This window comes from Oreochromis aureus, linkage group 12, assembly GCF_013358895.1.
Source record: "Oreochromis aureus strain Israel breed Guangdong linkage group 12, ZZ_aureus, whole genome shotgun sequence".
Lineage (NCBI taxonomy): Eukaryota > Metazoa > Chordata > Actinopteri > Cichliformes > Cichlidae > Oreochromis > Oreochromis aureus.
Window position 1 is genome coordinate 1,452,342 of NC_052953.1, and position 22,268 is coordinate 1,474,609.

General features: G+C 43.8%; 2 protein-coding genes across 2 annotated transcripts; one reads left to right on the top strand and one right to left on the bottom strand.

Moving 5' to 3' along the window:
• Positions 1-1,340: 1,340 nt before the first annotated feature.
• lrrc2 (leucine rich repeat containing 2) lies at positions 1,341-12,216 on the top strand. The gene is made up of 10 exons (XM_039620979.1): positions 1,341-1,415; positions 5,081-5,225; positions 6,541-6,656; positions 7,117-7,202; positions 7,290-7,446; positions 7,529-7,665; positions 8,396-8,541; positions 8,689-8,841; positions 9,531-9,703; positions 10,157-12,216. The coding sequence occupies exons 2-10, from the start codon at positions 5,089-5,091 to the stop codon at positions 10,204-10,206; spliced, it is 1,155 nt and encodes a 384-aa protein (XP_039476913.1). The 5' UTR covers positions 1,341-1,415; positions 5,081-5,088; the 3' UTR covers positions 10,207-12,216.
• On the bottom strand, positions 11,794-22,268 carry mfsd14bb (major facilitator superfamily domain containing 14Bb). The gene is made up of 12 exons (XM_031733623.2): positions 21,941-22,268; positions 19,505-19,597; positions 19,210-19,272; positions 18,964-19,091; positions 17,432-17,546; positions 16,861-17,079; positions 16,657-16,770; positions 16,176-16,247; positions 15,597-15,709; positions 15,409-15,506; positions 15,135-15,277; positions 11,794-15,055 (listed from the first exon to the last, which is right to left on the bottom strand). Exons 1-12 carry the CDS (start codon positions 21,995-21,997, stop codon positions 14,825-14,827), a joined length of 1,446 nt encoding a protein of 481 aa, XP_031589483.1. The 5' UTR covers positions 21,998-22,268; the 3' UTR covers positions 11,794-14,824.

Here is a 22,268-nt window from a genome sequence, read left to right on the forward strand (position 1 = left end):
TCAGAGGGGTGGCATTATCATGGGTTAACAGTTACCTTAAAAAACATAAACAATTTATCCAAGTAAATGCCATAAAATCAAAATTGAAACCTGTTGTGTGTGGGGTTCCCCAAGGATCAGTTTTGGGGCCGCTGCTTTTTATATCGTACATTAATGAGATATGTGCAATTTCAAAGTCTTTTAAAATAATATTATTTGCAGACGATACAAACTTACTGTGCTGTGGATGTAACTTGGAACAACTTCTGAATGAGCTAGAAAATGAACTAAATAATCTGAAGACCTGGTTTGACCATAATAAATTAACATTGAACCTGAGTAAAACAAAATTCATAATATTTGGGAATCACACATATTCTACTAATAGCAAACTGACAATAAATAACATAGAATTACACAGAGTGTCTGAAATCAAATTTCTTGGTGTGATAATACATCACAAACTATCCTGCATTCCCCACATCACTTATATTAAAGGCAAAATATTGAAGTCTCTGGAAATTCTCTACACGGTCAAGGATCTCATAAATCAAACGTCACTATATACTCTGTTTTGTTCTATCATGCTGCCGTACATGACATACTGTGTGGAGGTGTGGGGAAACACGTATAAGACACCCATCCAATATACATTCTGCAAAAAAGAGCAATAAGGATAATAAATAAAGCTACTTCAAGAGAACCATCAAATCCACTTTTATCAAATTAAATATTCTCAAATGTAAAGATTTAGTTGACCTGAGAACTGAACAAACAATGTAAAAAGCAGCAAATAAATCTTTGTTCAACAACATTCAGAACTTGTTCCAAATAAGACCAAATACTCCTGACCTGAGAGGAATCCTTATGTTCAGCAAGCCAGTAGGAAGGACAAAAGTGTGTATGTTTATGTGCTGTATATGAGTTTGTATATAGTTAAACATGTATGGATCATATAACTTTGAATTCTGTATATGGATTTGTAAGTAATGAAATTTGAAATAAGGAGGTAGGAACAGGAGACGTGTAAACTTCATCCTGCTCCTTTTCGAGCACACATTGTGTAGACATAGAGATATACATAGAAACCTGATTTTAAGGTTTTTGTTTTAGTTTTTTTTCTTTTCTCTTGTTACTTCAGTTATATTTGTATGTTCAAAATAAAATTCTCTCTCTCTCTATCTAAACATCTCTGCAGGACAATTGGGCTCTCCCTAGCCCAGGCTTCTCATCGAGAATAGAGATTTGACCAGGTGATCAAATCCATAGTTATTTAGGTTTTAGAGAACAAGACTAAGAGGCTCTCTGAGGGTTAGAGTTAGACGAGACTAGTCAAGGACAATGAAGCCAAGCAGCAAAGATAAGCAAGGAGAGCGTGAAAGATGCGTCTGCTGAGAGCCCAGAGCAGCGTGGAACAGCTTTCCTCAGTCAATCAGGTCGGCTGACTCTGTTATTTGTTTTAAACAACTGCTGGAAACTTATTTTTGTAGGTTAGGATTTCCTTAATTTTTTGCTTCACACTTTGCAGCCAATCACGCATGTACGTGTGTCTGTTGGAATGAATGTCTGTCGGGCTGATTATGTATCTGTGCGATGGACGGTTATCTTCTGTGTGGCTTTTATTTGAACTGTGAAGCACTTTGTAGCTCGGTGTTTTTAGTACTCTGTAAATACAGCTATGGTTGTTATTTTTATTATCATTATTATTGCAATTTAATATGAAGCTATGCTTTTCTTTTTTACCATGTTTAGTTTGGGAACTCTGAACTTCTGAAGTGTGGTCTTCATTTAAAATAAGAGTGCAAACAGCCTGATCCAGTTATTGCAGAGGCCGACTGCTGCAGTAAGGACTCAGCAGGTCTGTTATAAAAGCAGGAGCCTGCAGAGCTTTGTGTGCAGTGATAAGGTGTGAAGGAGTATTCCTGCCAGGAGTGTGGGAAAAAGACACATGTGAGGACTCACACAGGCGAAAACGTTCAAAAGTTACAATTTTTAAATTTAAAGAACCAGATTGACTCAGTGCGCAAAGTAGGGTTAGGCTTAGTGGGAGGTTGTCAGCATTCCCCTTCATACTAATTTACAAATTGAGAAATAAAAAAGCAGTCAATCAATTTCAGTAAACACCAACACAATCCAGATGATCAGCAGACATTAACAGACGATAAATCTGTCACCATAGATGGAATTCTTCAGAGGAGTGCTGCCTTTTTATAACTAAACTTTATCTAGCACTGAGGTGGAGAACTCCAGGCTCAAGGGTCGATGTCCTACAGCAGCACAGATGATTTAAATAGCTAAACTAACTCCTCAACGTTTTCATTTTATTTCCTTATTTCAGACATGGGTCAACAGTATTTCATTTCGTACACACAAACCCTCATTCCCATTAATATAGCACTGCACCCACGAGTGAAAAGGAAGAAGAATACATTCTTTTTAGCACCTGCCCCCTATCTGAATTCCAAATAATCTTACAAGTGGGAACCTACAACCCAAAAAGCACTCTAACATTTATCTACACTTAACAACGCAAACCAAAACAACTAAACAGTAAATTCAACAGGATACAATATCACTAATGGCAAAGAACAATTGTTCCTTCCACAATTAACCCAAATTACTTTCGTATTCTTCATACTGATTTATCATTTTAAGCATGTAACACATTTTAAAACGGTGTATATTTGTACAACTCTTAAGATTATCATGAAGACAGTTCCATATTTTCATGGCATGTCTTGAAATGAACTAATCTGATCTACTAATCAATTTATTCAGGTCTGCTAACCCAGGGTGATATCTAAAACCTGCAGGACACTGGCCCTTGATGCCTGATATCACTTCACATGGTCAAACATTGATAAGGTTTAAAGCCACAGTATAAAAGATTCAAGATTCAAGATCCTTATTTGTCACATATGTAGTTATAGGAGCACAACACGCAGTGAAATGTGTCCAAAAGGTTCGGACAGTTTCTGTTCCTGCAATATTGTTCTCAATGAGGTTACCGGAAATGACGTACTCAACTTACTAACAGTCCATCACCTTAACCTCTCGGCCACCTCATCTACTGGATGCCTCACTTTGCCAGTAGCATTGGGAATGTACGAGGGATAACGTGTGAGCTGATCGCTGGTGTATGGACGCAGGGAGATTGACTCCAGATTCCCGACGAGGGGCTGCGTTACACTTTGGTAGAAGCCTGGAGTGATGCTGGCTTCTTCCATGAGCCTGTTCTTCTTGGGGGCTGCCAGAGTGGATCGTCTGGCTCCATCTCACCCTGCCCTTAGCATTCTCCTCTGTCACACCAACCCTCTGCATGTCCTACTTGGCTACGTCTTAAATACGGAGCTGCTGGGCAGGAGAATAAGAGAAAGACCAAAGACAACGTTCATAGATGTAGCCAAGTTAAAAGGGAGTTTTTCCTTCCCACTGTCACCAAAGTGCTTGCTCATAGGGGGTCATATGATTGTTGGATTTTTCTCTGTATGTATTATTGTGCGATCTATTGTACAATATAAAGCGCCTTGAGGTGAATGCTGTTGTGATTTGGCGCTGTATAAATAAAATTGAATTGAATTGAAAGGCACTGGGTGAATATATCTTTTTTTTTTTTATAATTTCACATTTCTGTCAGTGTTGCTTTTTCACCCTGTGAGCCACAACATGTTTTACCTTCAGCTTCCTGCCTTTATAAAGCAGAATTATCTGTCAGTGTTTTACTTTTGTTACGGCATACTTACATTCCCCTTCGTCTGAACCCTCCTTCACTACATTTTCACTGTCAGATTAAAAAGTTCACATGCTGACATGATGACCTCACACAGATATTTCCTGATCAGTGTTCAGTAGCATCCAGTCAAAATCCTCAAATTTGACTCAGTAAAGCTGTCGCCTTGTTGGACGGTATGTTAGTACAGCAACCTCACAGCAGACGTGTTACTAGTAACAGCACAAACACGGTCCAGTTCAGGTGAAGCTGAGCAGAGAGCTACCACCTGTCAGTCAAAGAGGCCACGCCCCCAATGATGCAAACTTTAAGCCTTAATACAGTTTAACCAGTTTATCTACAGACCAAAGAGTTTGTTCATTTCTGCTGCCTCTGCTGGACGTTAGAGGAACTGCAGGTTTTCTGCTTATAATGAACATAAACATAAATACTCATGTATAAGTGTCATGTGACACAGCAGGAGTCATATCTCAGCTGGTAAAAATAGCTTGTTGAGTCACACACACGATCAGATCACAGCTCTGTGTGTGTGTGTGTGTGTGTGTGTGTGTGTGTGTGTGTGTGTGTGTGTGTGTGTGTGTGTCAGTAAACAAGCTGGTCACCGAGCGGACGGCCGGTCTGGAGCAGGACTGTCAGGTAAGAGCACGTTAGTTTCTCAGCCTCGGCTGCTCTGCGTTTACAGACGGTACGATCCACACAGGAACAGGAAGTGTCTTCACTCAGACCAGCAGCTCTGAGGTGGTGAACATGTGGAGGAGAGCCCTTTGTCTCCCAGACTGAACCATTCCTGTCTGACTTTGTTTAAAGGTTTCAGGTGGTTCAGTCCAAACTGAACGTTTAAACTTAAAAAAGGTAAATTCCCTCAAAAACGGTTCAGTTTGATGTCTTTCTAGAATTTTTCCTCCTGTGTCGTCGGGATGGCGTCGTTTCATAAACATCAGCAGTTTTATATTTAAAGATCAGACTGGTTTACAACTTTATCGCAGCTTTCATGGTTGAATGACAGCTGATCATTTTTAACAAAGAAGAAACAGACGTGACCCTTGAGCTCCAGACAAAGAGCTCAGTGTGGATGTACTCGGGGTAGTTTTACTTCAGAGTCTATATTGAAACTGCCGGGTCCTGTTTGAGAGTTTCTGTAAATGCTCTAGACTTCACTTTCCCGCGATGTTCAGCTTCCTTTTTCAGAGATGCTCTTTAAACTTTCAGATGTTGATATCAGCGTAGAGATGAGCTGAAGGAAGAGGCAAAGAAGAAAACGTGGCTCATTAGTCAGGTTTAGGTTTTTACAGAAACTTTTTCTGGGTAAATCTTTTAAACTTGAAGCCGGATATGTTCAGATAATGACCCTGGTCTCTTCCTCCTCCTCAGCAGCAGAGATGGGCCCGGAGAGGAAGCTGGACGTCCCGGTCTACGATCTCTCTCTGATCAGAGGGATGTGGGAGGTCCGAGTGAAGAAGCACAGAGAGAGGCAGACGAAGGAGAAGGAGAGGATCGAGCAGAGCGCCCTCGCCAGGTAAGACGCAGAAAGTCACAGAGCTGACGAAGAACATTTGGCCCACATTTGTAGTTTTAAGTCTGCCTGCCCATCTTAAACCAGCCAGGTGTCAGGCGTGCTGTTTGTTCTGGGCCACGACCGGCTCACAAACAGCTGCAATAAACGAGCCAGAACTCTCCGATCAGGTCAAAACACAACTGTCATTCATTAATGTTCATGACGGGCTCTTTACTGAGAGTCTGTGTCAGGACCCAGTCTGCAGGTTTGTGAAGTACAGTTTGGTTTTTCACCATCTCCAGAGCTCTGCCAGCACAGTTAGACTTCCTCAGACTTTAATCTTCCAAAGCTACGGTAACATATCGAGCAGCAAGCAAGGTCCCGCCTTTGTTCAAGCTGACATCAGCACCTTTGAGTCCCATAAGAGTGTTTTTATCCAAATATTCCAGGATTTCCAGGTGATGATGTGATGGTAGCGTTGGATTTTGTAGCCTGTTGTGAATCAAACTCTGCTCAACCAAACCACAGCACAGATGCCACACAGTACCACTGCAGCTTCATAGATCGTCAGGTTTAGAGAAGCTCAGTCCGAGTTCAAATTCCAGGTCTCTGTGTCGTGTGTGACAGCTCATGTACATGAACAAACAGGCGGCGGTGTCGTAGCAGAACCTTGCAAAGTTCTGACTTTAGTGAAAGGAGCTGCAGTCAGCGGCTCAGGTGAAGCTGTCCAGATCAGAGGAACGAGCTCAGAGTCCTCGGGCTCGTCGACATGGCAACACGTACCAGCAAGGTTTAGCTGCAGGCACGTTTCCTTCAGTAGATCTGTAAGAGTCTAACATGTTTAATCTTAATTGTTTAACTAGGCCTGATGATGTGTTAAGTCCTATTTCTGCATCACTGCTCTGTGTTGAACAGCTTGTCTCTGAATGTGTGAGCAGACCGGAAATTAAACCAAAACTCGGAGCTAAAAGAGGCTAAAAAGCTCCACAGAGTTGCTTCATACACTGTGTTTTTTTGTTAATACATTTCATGAATATTTACCTCGTTAAATCTGAGAAATCCGATCTGTGGTCTGTGTTGAAGTAAATAAAGCTTTTGAACTTGACTGAGTCAGACCCAGCTGACTGTTGTTGCTCATGAAGTGCAAGAGTCATGGCCGATTTTAGCCGCGTGAACACCCAGCGCTCTATTTATAACGCAGCGTGGTGAAGTCTGGCCTGCAGACGGCAGAAAGGTCACAAGTTTGGAGGATAAACGGGAACATCCACGCAGCTGAAATCTGATCTGACATCAGCGCGGCGCTGCTCACACCTGGTTAACATTTCTGTGTGCGCAGGATCGACCAGGAGTGGCAGTATCGCATCTACTGCAAGACCCTGAAGACCTCCGAGCTCAACCTGCTGCATCATTACCTGGAGAGGTCGACGCTGACAGACATTCAGCCGTGCACGGGTAAACACCGCGGACAGGCATGCACGAGTCGTCCAGCGTCCCGGCAGGCGTACAGCACCAAAACAGACATAAAAGCATCAGATACAGTCACCAGATGGAAAACTGTATGCAACTAGCTAAAATTAGCAAAACTAGTAATTAGTTTTGCTAATTTTAGTCATCTTAGGAAGAGTTTAAGGGATGAAGGTTGGGCTGCATCGTATTTGAGGGGACCTTTTAAAATGTCATTATGTAGAAAGTTGTTTGAGCTTCTTTCAAATGTTTTCGGGTGCATGTTACACTGACTCAATGCGCCATCTGGTGGTACAAAATTGGTACTACACAAAACTATAGCCCGACCTTATTTTAATGCCAGCTAATGTGTCCTATCAGATGTTTCTTCACATTCAGTTTATTTAAATACATGAATTTACAGTAAGCTCTGCTGTAGTTGCTGCTGACGTTGTTGTATACCTGTTAGAGTCAGACCAGCAGCAGTGTCAGGACGTCCAGCAGGATCCCGATGAGGTCAAACTGAGCTTCCAGCTGGAGGGCGAACGCTGGATGGTAAGTTGGTTAAAAGTTTGTGGTTTAAACGTGTCATAGTTTGCTTTCTCTCAGGAAACCAGAGTGAATAAGAAAAATCATTGGCAGGATTTTCCCCGCGAGCTGCAGTGGATGACCTACCTGAAGGAATGGCACGTGAGGAGAACGAGGATCTGCCGACTCCCTGACTACCTGGCTCTGTTTACCCAGCTCACCATTCTGGACATCCCCAAAAACGCCATCACTGAGCTGCCGCCCGAGATTGGTGAGTCATACACAAACCGAGTCTGAACGACCTGAGAGGATGGGAAACGATACCGAAATAATTCCTCCATCTGTTTCCTAAGGTAAACTGACGGTGCTGAGGGAGCTGTACGTCAGCTACAACCGACTGTCCCGAGTTCCTCCGGAGCTCGGGAACTGTGAGAAACTGGAGAGACTCGAGCTCGCAGGAAACCACAACCTGTCCGAGCTGCCGTTTGAGGTGAGAGGCAAGAGGGTCAAGCTGTACATCCATCATCAGCCCCTGACAGCAGCTCAGTGTCACAAAAACTTTAAGATGATGAACTATGCTGTTTGCTTGTTTAGGTGCTTTTAAGGCTCCTCCATTTGGTAGAAGTTAAACAGTTAGTAAGATTTTGTATGTCAAGAAAAGTTATTTTCTTTTTCAGTAGTTGAAACTAAAGGAAGAGATGAGCAGCGTCATGGCGTCTCTGCTGGTTTCCTTTGTCCAGATTGATCAAAGGATAGAAAGATGAATCGTCAGAGTTTGTAGGCGTTGGCCGGTGTGTGTTTCTGCAGCACCTGAGGGCCAAACTCACTGTTGGTTCCTCAGGTGGGAAATTAGGGGAACTGCAGGGTTGGTTATTGTTCCATTCTTGAGGCCCGGAGGTTGACACTCTGCAGAACTGATCGTGGGATTAAAGTGAACGCCTGAAGCGCCACCAGGGGTCAAATTTACTATTCCCCCCAAAAAATGTTGAACTGTCCTTCAGGATGGTGTTCAGAGGTCAAGTTCAGTTCAATTCAGCTTTATTTACACAGCGCCAAATGACAACAACAGTCGCCTCATGGTGCTTTATATTGTAAGGTAGACCTTAGGTCAGGTTAGCAGGAGGCTCATAGAACTACATCCAGAGTTCTTCTTAAACCAGAGACGTCCCCCCCTGCTGGACATTGTGCTGATGATGTCACTGTGTGTCGTCTCTCTGTAGCTGAGCAGCCTGAAGCAGCTGGTCCACCTGGACATCGCGGAGAACAGGTTTGTCTCGATCCCCATCTGCGCTTTGAGGATGACGAGCCTGCAGCTGCTGGACCTCAGCAACAACTGCATGACTGACCTGCCGCAGGACATGGACAGGTGACTGATGATGTCATCATGATTTCCAGGTGGATCACTAGGCAGATCACCTGGGCTTCAGCTGTGACAGCAGCTCTTCTTGAGTGTTTCGGGGGGTGGCGGTTGGACAGCGTCCTGAGGTCTGAATGCTCATGTTTGTCTCTGCAGGCTGGAGCAGCTCGTCACCCTGTTCATCCACAAGAACAACTTCACTTACCTCCCTCACTGTCTCGCCAACATCACCACGCTGGCAATGATCGTCGTCAGTGGCGACGAGCTCACCTGCATCCCAACTAAACTCTGCAACAACCCCGAAATCAAGTACACAGACCACACCTACACAGACTTCCACCCAGCACGCATCCGGGTGGCAAATGTCACACAGCAGCTTTAACCAGCTTATAGCTGCAGACCACTTTGCAACCCACCTCCACACCAGCTCCTCAGTTTCATGCTACGTCTGATTTGTGTTATTAAATGGTTTGTTTATAAAGCCAAGAAATCTTTTTTCCTGGTCAGAAAACAACCTGCGCAGTGATAAATAGGATAAAATTCTTGAAGGCTGCACAGATGTTCCCATTACATAAAGGTGGTAACCTTAATCCCTAATGATTACCAAACCATCTTGAACTTGTCCTGCTTAACAAAACTCTTGAGTGTAAATGGTGGATTAAAACTACATCTGGAGTCAGATAAGGTTACTATCAGAACAGCTGCTTCAGTAGACTACAGCATTCAGGTGGAAAAGCTGCGCTCAGAGAGAACCTCAGAAATGTTTCAGGGCTGCTTAAAGTCAGTGCAGGTGTTCCACAGGGATCCATTCTCAGACGTTTGTATTTACAGCAGTAAGTCTGCTGGAAGAGGTAAATTTGATTTCCACTGGCCTTCATCATCAATTTGGTGACTCATAAGACCCACGGTCAGCGGTGTTTCACGAAGAGGAGCAGCCTGAAGTGAGTCAGCTCAGAGGGGTCAGAACTTTTTTAATGTTTGTCTCTGCTCTTCTTCAGGTTCATTCGCCTCTACGACAACCCTGCGAGCAAAGAGAAGAAGAAGAAAAAGGAGGAGAAGAAGAAAGAGGGTGTGAGAAGGAGGTGGAGGGAGCAGAGGGAGGGAGAGGAGGTGAAGGATAGCAGAGAGAAAGAGTTCATTGAAGCGTACATCAGCTCACTGCAGGACAGAGGTGAGTTTCAGCGCCAGATTCTCACCTTTTTACTTTAAAATTACACAAAAGTCTAAAATATGAGAGCTTTGCTGAAGTAAAGTGTGAACTTAATGATGACGAGATCATCAGAAATGTTCTCATTTTAAACTGTGTGGAGACGTTTTTGAATTTTCAGTTTGGATTTAAAGTGTATAAAAAATAAAGTTAAATAAATGAATACATTAGAAAACTTTTGGGTTTACGGCCTCTGATTAGTGATCTCTTCTTTGAATCATCTTTATTATAATCACCTGTGTTATTAGTTCTTTTTCAGGTTTTTTCATTAATAACTTCTAACTTGTGCTTAATTGGGAGGAACATTCTTCACTGTAATATTTAATAAGTGTATGTTTTTCGTCCTGTCGGTAATCAGACTTCACACTCATAATAACCCGTCCTCATGTGTTTTGGGGGGCTTTTGTCCCACGCCAGACACCGTCCCCTACGCCACCACCAAAGTCTCCATTTCCTGCCTGCTTTGAGAAAGAGGAGGAGGAAGCCGATGAAGGTTGAGAGGATGATGACTGAAGGATGACAGCACTGAGGAATTTTAAAAGAGGATGCTAACAGAGGTTAACATGGGAGGTGACGTGAAAATGTGTTTTTAATCTTTCATACCATCTCAAAATTATAAGATAACATTAAAGTTTAGTCCTTTATTAATATTCTTTTTAAACTAATTGTTAAATCGTTGAATCTGGGAAAAATAAAATCAGGAGGTTCACGTAAACACTGAATGCATTAATCTCAGGTAATTATAATTTATTTCAAATTTAATTATTAAAATTAATAATTAAGTATTGCTTGTAGGACGTTATTCAGAGTATATTTATTGGGTATGATACAACAAACCAAATACATAAGAAGTCATGCTCACATAAAAGTTACAGGAAAAAAATAAAGTTTATCTTTAATAATTGAATCTCTTAGGAAGTTCAAGTGTTTGATATTAATTCATATTTCTGATGCTGGTTGCTTTTTTTTGTCAGACTTCAAACATTAAAACATGTAAAATGAAAAAAAAAAAATCATATCTAACAAAAATCGAGACGCTACAGTCGAAACGTGTTTTTGGACGCGAGTCAACTTTCATATATTTACATTAAATATTGATGAAGATAAAATCAATTCCAATCCCTGTTAATCGATCGCTGAACTGTTTTATTTATGAATCTTTTTTCTTTTAGTTTTGAATATGTCGATTGTCTAAATCTCTTCATTTCAAAATCAAATTCACATTTGAAATCAACAGAAACAGACAGAAGCTGATTTCTTTGTGATCCTGAGCAGATTTGACTTTTATTCACTTTTACATTTCTCACATTTATCAGCTGATTTTTCTTTTTTCTCTGTGTAAATGTAGTTTTTTGTTCAAAGTGTGAAAGTTGTGACCAAATAGATTTTCTGTTTATCAGGTTTGATTTCTATGATTTCTTGGATGGATTTAGTGTATTTTTCTGTGGTTGTCATAGTTACAAACTTAGAAGCTTTGATTTGTGCATTAAAATATAGAAAAGTTTTTGCTGTTCAAACAAAGTTTTTTTCTTTTTAAGTTTCTGTAAAATGGAGAAAAACGTATTTTAATATTTGTGATTTTTACTGAAGCAGCTTTGATTCAGACATTTGTGATTTTATTTTTATTTAATGTTTGTAAAAACACATTTTTCAATGATGGCCACATTTTTGACAAACTTTCTAATTTAAATAAACTGAAGTTTAATTTGGTCGATTCATGTTGTCTGTTGACCAAAGTAACGTACGAATGCTTCAGAGAGCTGAGCATGAACGAGCTGAAGCACTGATGATGTCACACAGAGCCATCGGTGCAGGTTACTGCTGCTGAGGGAGGACCGACAAACCGCTGGATCGTGAGGTGGACTTTTTTTATATTTATAAAGGAAATGTTCGGGTTTTTTATTCTCAAATTTAGAGTAAAAAAGAATAACAAGGAAATAAAATACAAAACAAATACTCACTTTTCTTAGTTTTAATCAATAAAAAATAAAATTAAATAGAAAAAAAAAGTCACAAATTGAACTGAAATAAAAAAAAAAACCACACATTTCAAATGTCACACATTTCTCTTTATTGTTATTAATATTCTCGTTATCATAGATATTATTCAAAATTATGTTCTTAGGATAAAAGAGCAAAAGCAAAATACACGACGTCTCTCGGTTTAAATATAAAAGTGATATGAACACGAGTGATTCAGGCACACGTTCAGAGAAATTGAAGTGCAGCAATCAGCAAAAGGTCTGCACAGAGGAGGAAGAGGAGGAACATCTGGGAATGTCTGTCAGTCGCTGCGGCGGCCATGTTGGCGCGTCAGCCTTCACGCCTCACCGTAAAAAAAGAAAAAAAAGCCTCTGAGGAGGATTTACAGCCTCCATCGTCTGTGTGACCAAACACAAGCCAACATTTAAAAACGTCACGTTTTACTTCATGAACGGTTTCAGAGACTCATCAACGGGGAAATTCATTAAAAAAAACTTAAAGCAGGAAACTTTATGACACGATGACGACGTGATGGAGCGACTCGGCTCTGACAGCAGAAACCGGGACTCGGCTCTTAACCTCATCATGGAGTCAACAATCAGCCGCCCTAATCTCCAGAATATTCATCTCATCGTCAGATTTAACCGAGGAAAGCAGGAAACTCGACCCAGGAAGAATGACTGAGTCACCCGCCCGGATCACTCAGTCTGAGGCCGGATTGCTAAATCTGCTCTGAATTTCAACATGAAGGACACGAATTTCTGAACTTAAGACAAAAAAAATTTCCAATGATCCAGTTTTAAATTGGACTGAGTCTAAAGATAATCCAGACAGAAAGGCATTCAGTACTCGGCCAAACTACTGTGGGATCCAAGACTCTCCATGAGGCATTTGAGGACACTCGGTGAGCATAGGAAAACGAACCATCTGACATCATCGGCAAGTGGGCGTTAAGGGTTAAAAGATTAAAGGTTATTAAGCCGAGAGCTTCTCTAACAGTCGATTGTGCTTCTGAGCTACATCATCATCGTCACAACAGGATGATCAGGCGTTCCTGTAGCCATGACAACGTTCATGCTGCATTCAGGGGAAAAAAAAAAAGAAGGAAGAACTACCACTCAAAGGTGACGTCATCTGTCAGAGAACCTTTGGTCACTTTAAACTGTCAAAAACTATCATCTCCCACACAGAAACAGAGCCTGAATGCAGCACGGGTTATATTCCACTTACAGTAGCCGGGCTGTGCAGGTAAACGCACCTGACCTGTGCTCTGGTTCACAAGATTCATTAATCTGTCTTTAAGCAACAGCTGGAGCCCCACATGTGCTCTGAAACTGGTTTCACTGGTTCAAACTGGACATGAAGAGACCTTCAGGAGCGCCGGAGCTCTGTGCACAAAAATCCAAGTCTGGATTTAGAGAGAAATTTATACATCACATGAACCAATCATGAAGGCTGAAGCTTTACGGGGCAAACGTGACAACCTGCACAGAGCGCACATGCGATGGTTTTTAACCTGAACTGGGAGAAAACTCGACTTAAATGACTGATCAGGTTTTTTAAACCGATCTATTGACCTTCTGAGAAATACAGCCTGTAACAAAAAGGCAAAATAAGCACAAAAGAGTAATAAAACACGGCACCGGTTGGTTTGTGAGCAGCCCGCCTCGGGACCGCCAAGGTTCAAACTGCATCAGTAACTTGGAGCGTTTGATTTGTCCGACCTGGAAGGGGCAGGCGGACGGGGAGAGCACTTTCAGGTCAAACAGAAACAAACTTCAAGTATTAAAACAGAAGAAGAAGACGAGGAGGAGGAGGAGGAGGAGGAGGAGGAGGTGGTGGTGGTGACCTGCAGAGGTTCAGATTGTGGGAGGAGCAATGGCGAAAACCAGGTGGTGCTCTCTGTCCTTAAAACTGTCACTGGTCACTGTGGCTCAGGGAAAACTCGGTTTTCAGTGAAATCTTTGATATTAACTTGATCCACGCTGTAAAAACTCCGACCCTGCAGACTTCGTCCAGCTTGAGGCTATAAAACAGAGCAGTACAGCGCCCTCTACAGGACGGGAGGAGGCAAAACATGAGACCGTCTGTAGGGCGGAGGTTTGAAATCAGGGCTGAGACGAAAAATGACAAAATAAATAAATACATAAAATGCATTTAAATGTTGATTTGAAGTCGGGTCAAACCGAGTCCAGTTTCCTGGATCAGTGCAGGAAAATCTACACTGAAACAAAACGACCACACCTGCAGCTCAAAACAAAAACGCCACATTAGTAAATTAAAAGCCTGATTGATTAAACTGGGAGACCAAATGATGAAATAATGAGGCGGAGCTAAATGACGCCTCCAGCTTCACGCCGTTTATTTACTCGGATTTCTCCCAAATATACAAACTCCTGATGGGAGAGGGCGATGACATCATAGCCAGTCAGTTTGCACATGCTCTGTGTGACAGGAAGTCTGAGCGCAAATAGATCCAGACAGAAAACAAACACCTGGATCTCATCATGATTTGGTATCGTATCCCACAATCCCGAACAGCTCCAACCTCCTCGTCCTCGCCACGATTCACCCTCTGGTCCAAACAACAACAACCCCCCCCCAAAAAAAACTGTCAGCTTGTCAGAGTGTCAGCTTTTACGGCCCGTACAGCGAGGAGCATTTGATGGCCTCAGCTCTGCGAACCTGACGTGTGGAGTCAGGTACAGACCTGACCGACAGGTATGGGAGGCTGCTGTCAGTTGCTTTGGCTTCTGTGGTTCCGTCCTCGCTGTGATTGGCTCGTAAAGTAAAACGATGCGATCCTGCACGACTACACGACCACTTTACTTCTGCTGATCTGTTTTAACGGTGAGATCTCGACTCTTACTGAGGCAAGACTTCAAAGCCCTTTGGTTCTACCTGCCCAAACACACCTGGGCAAAGAATGGGAGGTGTCACAGGTGAGTGATGTCAGTGAGATAAAAAGCAGTTTGCCGGGGAGGCCGCCGCCTAACGTTCCCCGACAGTCTGGATCACGGGAAGAGAGGGTTTGTTTTTTTTAACAGGGGGTGGGACTTGCAGACAGGACTCTGTTCTGTAATTGGCCAGACTGCCTACGAGTCACATGACACTGTCCTGCAGCAGCGGCTCGAGGTCCTCGGTGTCGCTGACGGGCAAGGAGAGAGGGCTGCCGTTCTGAGCGTGTGCGGCGGAGCTGCTGTCGGCCTTGTTGGCAGTGCAGGTCTTGACTTCGGCCAGCTGGTGGTGCTCAGGGATGAAGAAGGCGACAACTAAAGCAAATATGACGCTGCACGCGCCGAAGAGGAAGGGCGGGCCCGGGACGACCAGCTTCTACAGACGGAGAGAGAACAGACTCGTTACGGGAAACAGAACAGCGAGGAAAGAATCAGCAAGGCGCATTTCTACGCACCTGTGTGCTCGCTGTGGATCTTCCTGCCATCGTCTCCATTTCGTTCAGCTCCACGTTGAACAGGAAGAAGATGAAGCCGTAGAGAGCCGGCCCCAAACCATTGCACAGGCCTCTGATACCTGTGATCATCCCCTGAGCCACACCTGAACACACAGACGCCTCAGTCACATCTGCACCACCTTCATCCAGGTGACACAGTCAGATGTTGATACAAACCACGGCCACACAGACCCTGTTTAAGACACGCCCCTTCGGACGGTCAGGTGTGACTCACCTTGCTGGTCGGGTGAGGCGCTGTGCGACACCAGAGCAGAGATTGCTGGGAAGGTGATCGAAGACATGGCTGCTACAGTTCCTGCTGCCCACATCATCCTGTAAGGACGCGAGCAGATAAACGTTTAGGTCAGATCATTCACAGGAAACAGGAAACGACACGGACACAGGCGGGACGCTGGGACTCACCACGGCTCGGAGCCGAAGCCGTACCAGGCCAGCTGGAACAGCTGAAAGCCCAGGCCGAGAAGAACCGTGTTCTTCTTACCGATGGTCCTCATCAGAACCCCGAAGAAGACCGTCTGACAGACACGAGACGTACGGTGAAGAAATCAGGACGCAACACATTTACAGGGTTTGAAAAGACAAACTGTAGTCTGTGTGAGGGGTTAAAGCAGCTTTTCATATCAAACTAAAGGAACAAACCTGAAACAAACACTGTGACGTCAGCACGCATTTAGAGTAAAAAAAAAAAAAAAAAAAAGTTTACTGCGTTGTGTTGAGTTGCGCTCGGTGCCGACGTGGGACAGTTTTCCATTTTCACTGTACTTCTGTGCTTAATATGACGTTGCAATGACAGTAAGGAGTCATCTTATCTTAAAGACGCGCGTGCAGCCACAGCAGGTTAACAGTTTCAGGATCGTTTCTCTCCAACATCGTCGGGTCTTTGCTTACAAACTCTTTTGGCTGTCGGCTGAACATGTTCACATAAAGTTTGGACGCATTCAGCGACGTTAGCAGACGGTGCGACTGTGAGGACGAGCGTACCTGAGCGACTATAGAGAGGATTCCCACCATGGCGATGAAGCCGGTGATGGCTGCTGGAGAAAACTCGATCACCTGAAAGATGAAGATGAAAACCTTGTCAGTGTTTCCTCCTTCGGGTTTTCATTGATTCATATTCGTTTTCTAATAATCTGCGTATTGCAAAGAAAAAACACATCACTTTTATCTTTGTTTTATTCTTTGGGGGGTTATTTAAAATTAAAATACAGAATTAAAATAATGAAATCTAATGTCTGACCAGCCCTCCTGCAGTACCTTTAGGGCCCACCAGGGGGTGGCAAGCCACACTTTGGGACTCACTGAGCTGCACTGAATAAAGGTGGAGATGCTTCATCATTTAAATCCCATAAATCTGCTGATCCTGATGATTAAGGGAACAAATAAGTGTTCCTGAGCTTGAACGTGTAGGTTTGACCTCCTGAGTCTATCCAGCACATCCTGGTCACAGCTGTCTGTGTGTTACCTGTCGCAGGTAGAGGAAGAAGCTGGAGTACTGGCCGGCTTCAGGCAGGTAGGACAGGAACACGGTGACGCAGATCAGCAGCACCGTGGTGTCTTTCCCCACCCGACGCAGAGACTGAACACACCAAAAACACAAATATCGATCAATCGATCTATCAGTCAGCGTGGAGCACGTCAAAGCTGTAACAGCAATGAAAAGACTCACGGCGAAGGGGTCGGCCTGCTCCCAGGAGATGGGAAACCCCCAGGACGTCAGCCTCATCTTGTCTGGCAGCGACTCAGGGACGACGAAGAACACGAACGCAATATCTGCCACAGCAATCACCGTGGCAACAAGGACCACCAGGCTGTCTCCGTACTGCGCAGACAGGTAGGCCCCGATGGCCGGGCTCGTCACCAGGCTGGCCGCAAAGGTCGCCGAGACCTGGCGAGCGAGGGGAGGTAAAAGTCAGCACGTAACCCACCTTTGACCTTTAACCCCAGGCCTCAGGCACAGGGGTTCAAACTTGAAACGTCAGAATTTTAAAACAAAACTGAAAATGTTTCAGTTTATGAAAATAAAATTAGGAATTAAAAACTTGTTTTCAAATGTTTACTGAAGTTTGATTATTACATCTGTGACTCATCGTGACTTTTAACATTTAATAAAAATATTTCTACGATTCAACCGTCCTAAAATATTTGTAAGTGAAATGTATGAAATAGATATGTTTAGTGAGTGTGTGTGTGTGTGTGTGTGTGTGTGTGTGTGTGTGTGTGTGTGTGTGTGTGTGTACCAGTCCGTAGGCAGTGCTCCTCTCGTGTTCCTCTGTGATGTCGGCGACGTAGGCAAAGATCACCGAAAAGGTCACCGCGAAAATCCCGGAGACTGAGATGAGAGCGAAATACCACCTACACCACACACACACACACACACACACACGAAACAGGACATTCCTCCATTTTATTTCAAAATAAGAGACTTTAGCTGGCTCAGGTGGGGGAACAGCGTTCTGTGAGACTTATAGAGCGTCTCAGGAATTACATCAGATTCAAAATGATCAAATCATGCTTTTTAACTTAAGTTTAAAGGACTCTCTTACTGTTAAACACACACACAGAGGAAACCTCACTTCCTGTGATGTGAGGATTAAAGAGTTAACGTTTTCGCTCTGCTTTCAGGGAAGCGTCGTCGTCTTGTGACTCTGATGTTACGGTCGTTAAACCAAAAACGCTCTAATCTGGTCTTTTATTGGAGAGTCTGTGAAATGTATGAACCATGTGACTCTGTGACAGTCAGACATCAGCTGATCGCTGCTGCAGTCCAGCTCACAGCCTGAAAGTTCAGACAAAAATCCAACATAGGTGTGTTTTTTTACTTTGAAGTAACTGTAACTCCTGTGTTTGGGTGAAAAACAGGAAAAAGAGGAGGAGGAGGCCAGTGTGCCTTCAGCGTGTTTGCTGATCCCGGGCCGCTCACATGATCAACATGTGACAGCTCTGGCGATTAGAGTCCAGACTTTTCATGCACGGCTGAGCAGCAGCCTGTTACTGCTAGCTTAATGAAGCCGTCGTTCCTTCTCCTCAGCTAACACTGATTACTCAGCCTGTTTTCACGCCACTGTGATTTTTACAACATTATGTGGTCCAACACTCCTGTAAGCAGAGTCCAGTTTACTCTACGTGGGATTTTTATCATCAAGGCCATTAAAACGAGTCAAAACATAAGACGACATCTTCATTCTTGGAGCTCAGTCTGCAGCAGGACTGAAAGCAGCTGTTTTAGCTCCTCCTTCTTCATACAACTTTCTTCTGATTGGTTACTGCTGTAAGCCTGCTGAGGGGCATATCAGCGTATAAGGAGTCTGCGATTATATTTCTACTGTTTTCTACTCTCCACATGATGTTGGGAGGCAGGTGCAGCTACAGTCGGGTTAGCTGCTAGCAGGGGTCCAGTTTCAAGCTAACAATAAACAAAACAAACCACAGATGCTCTGATTTCAAACTGAGCTGAGCTCAGCGAGCTGTGAAACACGCCGTTTCTCAGCTGTAAACAGAACGATCAAGGCTCAAGCTCTCTGCTGACCGTTACGTTGACCGTTCCTCAGTCAGATTAATTCGCCTTTGAATATTTTTGTATCCTTCTCTTCTGATTAGTCGCGTTTCTTTCATGTTTTATGAAGAGTGTCGTATGTGCTATGTGCCATTTTCTGCGTTGTGCTCGTGTTTGAAGCTGTAACCAAAAATTTAAACGCTCGTAATTCTTTACTTCTTCACTCATGTTTTTATGTCCGAGAGGAAGATTACTGAGAAAGAGCGTTAGTCTCACCGGGGGCTGATCTTCATGAAGGGGATGGGGGCGCAGGTGAAGAACACTGTCATGAGGAGGAAGGACTTCCTGCCCCAGATGTCTGACAGAGCACCAATCAGAGGAGCCGACAGAAACGACAGGAAACCCTAAACGGACAGAGAAATACAAACTCAGAGACTCCATGATATCGTAATATTCAACAAGCGTTAAGTTGAGGAGAAGTGGCTGAAAGCAGCGCTGACAGTAAACAGCCGAGCGGTTTACCTTGACCCCCTGCACCAGGCCGTTCATCAGGAAGGTGTGCTGAGGAAACATCTCGTGCAGGACCTGAAACCACAAACACACTGCTTTCACTTCCTCAGCACGTAGACGCCATGATGTTCCGCCCTTTATTACATCAGCCTGCAGATCATTTTTGGTCATGTGATGCTTTCAGCGAGGACACATTCAAGGTTTTAATAATCCCACTTTGGGGTTTATTGTTGCAGGAAAAGGTTTAAAACTTCATGAAAACTTTAACATTTTATACAATTTTGCAAAAAAGTGTGTGTGCACTCACGGTCAGCATGGGCGTGGTGAGCAGGCCCCACGCAAAGAACTCCAAGAAGATCACCACCACGGCGTGAGTCACTCTGGCCCGGCTCCGGCCGTGCTGCAGCGAACAGAGAGGCAGACACATTAACTTCACTTCTTGTGATGCGTCCCGCTAACATGATGACATGTCGCTGCTTTCACTTTAAGACCCATTAGAGTTCAGAAAAGCGCTTTAAAAGCCAGTGGAAGCATCACCCACAGACACGTTTGTCCTCAAGCATTCAGCTGCATCACTTCTTCATTTTTGATAAACTCAACATCGTTATCGGCTAATAAGACTGTGCTGTGTTCAAGACACCAAGAACGTCTTAAAGAGGAGCAGAGGAAGGAGGAGGTACCTACTCCAGTGATTCCTCATCACCTGGAACATAATCTGTCCTCCAGCTGAAGCTCACAGCACAGTGCAGAGTAAGAAACGGCTGTTTTCACCGATCTGTTAAAACTTGTGAAAAAGAAACTGTTTGGAGGAGTGCGGCTGTAACTACCGGGGCTGAGACAGGGAAGGTGCTTTCAGGTAAGTTTGCCTGGTGTGGTTTTATAAATCTCTGTAACAATAAGCTGGATTTAAACATGTGTGTCTGTGGGACTGACGCACTGCTGGAGCCCCTGCTGGACATTGGAGGAACTGCAGTTTTCTGAGTTTGAGGCTCTGTGGGGGGTAAATGCCATGGGCTCAGCCTCCAGGTTCAGTCGACTGAAGAGCATCGCCTGCGTTTATGGAAACTTTCATGTGGTAAAATCTGCAGAGCTGCTGGCATCGTGCAAACGGCAGTAACCACAACTGCAAAGAAAATCTGCAAAAAGGCTTCCCACCACACTGTTTGATGTAGCTTCACGTCACTTTGGGTGTCTTCAAACAGTCTGAACCCCAAAGACAAGTGGAAACTGTAAATGTGGAGACAGCACAGTCGGCTCAGCAGAGATGCTCTCCTGGATGCCAATTTATCCATTTGCGTACGACGGGATTTTCCACCTACGCAAACATTCTCCTGCACTGTCCTCCAAACACCCAGCAGCTCAGCTGTGCGTAGGTCGAATGCTGATTGGTTTATAACCTGACCGTTACAGAGAAGAGTGACAGCAGAGGTCACAGGGAACAGAAGACGCACGAAAGAAACACAGTATGAAGTGTACAGACAGCGGCTGCAGCGGACACTTTGTCTTTAACACCATTTCACTTCAGCTGTTCGTTTGTTAGAACTTTATTGTTCTGCACAGCTGGCTGACGAGTGGCCCACAGACCAGTCGCACCACATAGTTTGGACACTGCCTCCATCGAGCACAGACGCTCGCTGCAGGCTGACGGGACGTCAGTAGCTCTCTAAATGAATCTGACATTTCAACAGTGTGAATACCTCATGCATGCAACCACAACAAACCAAACCCTGGGAGTAGGCAGGAGGGTCGGAGTTTTACAATCAGTGCGTCCCCGTCACATCCATCCAACTATCATTTGCGTTTACAGCCTTTTAAAAAACAACAATGGATGAAATGCAGTGATAATGATGGACAATGATAACCACACCCCAGCTTTGTTTCTCTCCTTATAAACACATTTGTTTTAAAAATAAAGACAGCTACATGATCTTAACTGCTTTGACATCTGATTTTAATATTTCATTTTTTAAACCTACACTTTAATCCCACTTTGTAACCAGAGCCAGAAAATTCAAACTACCTCTGAATACAGTTTAGAAGCAGCTTAGTGTGTGCACTCAAACATCGTGTATGGCAGTTTACATACAGTCTACTCCATTACCATTCAAATACAGGAATACATTTAAAACAAGAAAAGAAAAATAAATAATCAAAAACAAATTAACTACTCGAAAATGATTCAATAGATAACATAAATTTAAAAGAAATTGAAACAATGACATCTATCCTAGGATCATTCAAATAACAAACTTAAAACTTAATTCAAAAAATATTAAAAATAGTAAAGAAACGAACGTAACACCCATAGTGACTTTTTCATGTACTTTGTATTAATGCCGGAGTAATACTACTGTAATAGTGTTATAATGTAATTTGAGTGCAGTACTTCGGTTTAGTTCCGGACTTTCACTGCAGCAGTACTCTGTTTCCAGGACTTTTACTTGTTACCGAGGCTCTTTACGGTGTTTCTCCTGAAGTAAAGCCTCTGAACATTCACACCGGCGACAGTTTAATGTTTGGATGCTTTAGGCTTTAATTATCGCCTGAAGTTTGCTAACAGCTAATTAGCTTCCTGTTTTACCGCTCCCTGTCAGGCTAACTGAATTAGCTTCTGTCGGTGAGTCAAACATGGCTGTCAGCGGGACATCAAAGCCGTTTAATCCGCTTATTTAAGGAGTCGTTAGCCTCTTTTATCGTCCGCTCACACCGACGTTGGCCGGCGACGCCAACCCACAGCACTCACCGAGCTTCGGACCAACACCATGTCGCTGGCCTCCGTCGCAATTTTCTCCCGCATCATCTCACATCTTGCTGAGAAGATTTTCACTCCCGGTTCGCCCTGTGGGACATCCTCCCGAGGTGTCTCCGTCTCTTCCAGAATGCCCCGCCACGTGAGATGAAGATGTGTCCCTGCTGAGCTATCATGGACCCGGCCCCGGAGCTCTTCGTGGTAGCGGTAACTGTGAGCAGGAGACTCGGCTTTCGTTTTCACCGAATTCCTCCGCTCTGACCTGCTCGCTGGCTGCTTGTGGCTCTATTTTATCACCGGAATACACCGCTTGTGCACCGCC